The sequence below is a fragment of the Sinocyclocheilus anshuiensis genome, unplaced genomic scaffold, assembly GCF_001515605.1.
Source record: "Sinocyclocheilus anshuiensis isolate Anshui unplaced genomic scaffold, SAMN03320099.WGS_v1.1 scaffold648, whole genome shotgun sequence".
Classification (NCBI taxonomy): Eukaryota; Metazoa; Chordata; class Actinopteri; order Cypriniformes; family Cyprinidae; genus Sinocyclocheilus; species Sinocyclocheilus anshuiensis.
Window position 1 is genome coordinate 993644 of NW_015557156.1, and position 3536 is coordinate 997179.

At 37.3% G+C, this 3536-nt stretch overlaps 1 protein-coding gene across 2 annotated transcripts in view; it reads right to left on the minus strand.

The window, feature by feature from the left end:
- The window catches only part of LOC107678219 (D-tyrosyl-tRNA(Tyr) deacylase 1-like), a 5046-nt gene extending 1990 nt beyond the window's left edge, over positions 1 to 3056 (minus strand). Inside the window, exons 1-3 of one of the 2 annotated variants that reach the window (XM_016473424.1) lie at positions 2973 to 3056; positions 2581 to 2671; positions 664 to 899 (exon numbers count right to left, since the gene is read on the minus strand). In XM_016473424.1, the coding sequence (XP_016328910.1) occupies positions 664 to 899; positions 2581 to 2671; positions 2973 to 3015 (370 nt within the window). In that variant the 5' untranslated portion in view covers positions 3016 to 3056. Of the gene's footprint in view, positions 1 to 663; positions 900 to 2576; positions 2672 to 2972 lie in introns of those variants that run through there. The other variant, XM_016473425.1, reaches the window with a different exon arrangement.
- Between the last annotated feature and the right edge of the window lie 480 nt (positions 3057 to 3536).

Here is a 3536-nt window from a genome sequence, read left to right on the forward strand (position 1 = left end):
GGTGCAGGTGTAGACACGGTGTAACGGTTGCCTGTTACATTACAGTAAATAAAATTTCACTTACCACATAAACAGAGTAAAGAGAGATGACTGAAGACGATGGCAAATGATTTGCAGATCCTGTGCACCACTGACAAACATCTAATCTTGTCAAATGTGTGGTAAGTACTGCTGCTCCATAGTATAAACAGACTACGTGCAATCGCGAATCTCAAAAGTGAAAGTGAAACTAAAAAGCCATCGTGCACTCAAAAGCAGTTTCAATGCCAGGTATAATAGCGGCTCCCTGATGCCCGAAATACCCAATGATATAACTGCGAGGGAAAATATTGAAATATATATTTTCCTCCCATCTCCCATATTTATTCCCTTTAGGGGTTCCGCCTACACGTCATTTTCTTTTCCGAACACGGTATTGGGATGCGGCAGATTGCGGGGGGTATTGGGGGGATCAAGATGCCGGCTCAACATCGTGATGTCTATCAGCCATCGGCGATGGACGATGGCATCGTCTATCGGCCCAACCCTATATACACCTAGGATGCCTTGAGGGTGAGTAATTCATGGGCTAATTTTCATTTTTGGGTGAACTAACCCTTTAAACAATGAACACATCCTAATCAGAACAATGAAACCTTCAACAGTCAGCTGGTGTGCCCTCACCTTTGATGAGTTCTGCTTTATAGGCTTCCCTCAGCTGCTCCAGCATGTTGTTGTAGAAGGGCTGGGCCAGTTCAGCCAGCATGGCAGAGTGGAAGTCCGGCTTATTTCCCTTGAGGATACATTGCAGAGTGAACTGACTCACACACAACACCTCCAGCTCTCTGTCCATCACGTTGCGGCTCCAGGCACGGCCGTTCTCATCCTCAAACAGACGCAAGTTAAGAATCTTACGTACCCTGATAAACAGCATCATACAGATCAGACATACAGAAAATATTTGATATGGTCACTGTAAGCAGCATGAAAAAGAAACGAGCAGCACGGACATTCTTCAAAACATCTCACTGTGTTCCATCGAATAAGGAAACACATTTGAAAAACAAGAGAAAATGAAAAGTTTGTAAATGAATTATAATCTGCATATTCGAATGATTTCTGAAGGATCATGTGACACTGAAGACTGGAGTAATGATGCTAAAAATTCAGCTTCGCCTTCACGCAAATAAATTACATTTTCAAATATATTAAAACCGAAAATGGCTATTTTAAATTGTATTAGGCTAACAGTTCACATTCAATTTTTGATTAAATAAATGTAGCTTTGATGAGTATAAGAGACTTCTTTGAAAAACAAACACTCACAAATTCTTTCATTCAGACCTTCAAAGTACTTTTTCACAAGTCAACGTGTTTTTCCCCCCACTTTTCGACAATTCAGTTGATTTTACATGCTGATCAAATTGCACATCCTTCAGAACTTTCACATTCAGTGCAAACTGTTTTTGAACTATGGCCGTTCATCCAAACAATGTCATATCCAGTCACAACTATAGGCCTGTCGCAATAATCAATATATCGACTTATCGCGCAATACATGTACATGACCTCAATCATTTTTGGTGACTCGATATATCGCCCATTATATTTACTTAAAAATTAATGTCACCGTGGTTTTTTACATTCCACTTGTGTCTATGTCTTTTGCAGCTTCTCGTACATATCGTGGTGTAATTGGTGCTAGTTCAAATTTAAAAAATGCTTCTACAAAAAAAAGTTTCATCTGCAGATATGGTCTTGTATCTGAGGGATCTGAGCCTTTGTGCATACGGACATCTGACTGCTAAGTAGTGATTGTGTTTTTCAGCAATAGTGTGCACCCTTAATTTACAGAGAAAAGAAGGTCAGGAAAAAATCTCCATACAAGTTCTTTGTGCATTTGTCTTTTTTTGTACTTGTTACCTTGCACTTTTTGTTAGAAAATGTTTATTTTCTATTTTTTTTCAAGTTTTTTAAGGTATCTAATATTTTAATACTTAATTTCCATGATCTAAATATTCTTAAAAATTAAAAGTTTGTTGTCATTTGGAAGTGTGTAGGCCTTCTTGCATTATTATGCTTTTATATTATGATTATATATTCAGTGGCATAAAATGGTCTTTAAAATGACAATTAATGGCAATTATTTCTGGGGCAATATATCGCACAACAAAAAGTTGTTATCGAGACAGGCCTAGTCACAACGACACAGTCTTTGAAGCAATATACTTTACTTATAGTCATTGCTGTCAATTATTATGTAAATATTAATAATATTGTCCAATCCCAACAAACATGTAACATCTTTGGGATATAACGGAAAGATCACACATGATAATACTTATTTAAGATCCGTGTGTAAATATGTACTTCACTTTGTTTCAGGATGAATCCTGCAAGCCTGGTTTTATGAATGAAATATCTGATCTACGAAAATTAGACCCTGGTTTTATAATATTACTATTAAATATACTAATGAACGAATACAATTTATTCATTATTACTGTATTTGATGTTGTTACAATACACTGAGATTGATATTATTATATTACATATGATCTCCCTGCCAAAACTGAGTTTTGGCCAGACATCAGTACTTGCATGTAGTCAACATCCTTCTGCGTGTCCTCCACTGAGATGCCGAGTAAGACGCAGAGTCCTCTGCCTATGGAGCTGATCTGCTCCTCCCCAACTGCGTGAATGAAGTCACTGTACATTAAAGAGAGCGTAACACCAGCTGCGTACTTAACATGATACTTAGTGCTGATCTGAACAGTTAGATCGACATCTGTGTATATCAAATGCGGTTAATAAGACAGTACTGTGAAGGTGTTAAAGCATGGAGCGCGCATGACAGCAGTGTACAGTGTACACAGTCAAGCCTGCATGTAGCCGCTTTCATTTTCATTTCAACAAATTCACCGACAGTTTGAACAACGAGCGTCCAGCTGACAGCAAGATTTATTGTGAAATGTGTGAACTTTGTGCCGTACCTGTTACGCTTGCCTTCGTTACTCTTTGAATGATCACCTTCATTGTTCTGGTCTCCAATCATGTGTAACACTCGAACACTTTGATCTTCCGGTTTCTACGAAGCCCCGCCCCTCTCAGCGGCTGCTCCGCCCCCTAAATATTTCAGGTAAATATTTAGGTAAAATACATATTTTTTTTAAATTACGAATTATTAATTACTTTAAAATATATTCCTGATTGTAATTTATTTAATTGGGTACTGAAGAAGCATTCGAAGTTTGTATTAAATTTGTGTTTATAGTTTTAAGGACCTTACAATTATTCTCAAATGTGTAAAGTAGTAATGGTATGTGTAGATGCGGCCAAACATTTGACTGGTAGTGTAATTCACAGCTATGTTAAAACTACAACACCACCCTGCCTATAAACCTGTTTTGCCTCTTTGCTAGTAAGTGCCAATTAACATGATTCAAAAACAAAACCCCAAAAATATGACAAACTTTAAAAATACATTTCAATAAACACACCAACAGAAGTTTAGAGTTTTTCATACGTTGTATTTTCTGGGTTCTAGAAAATAAACT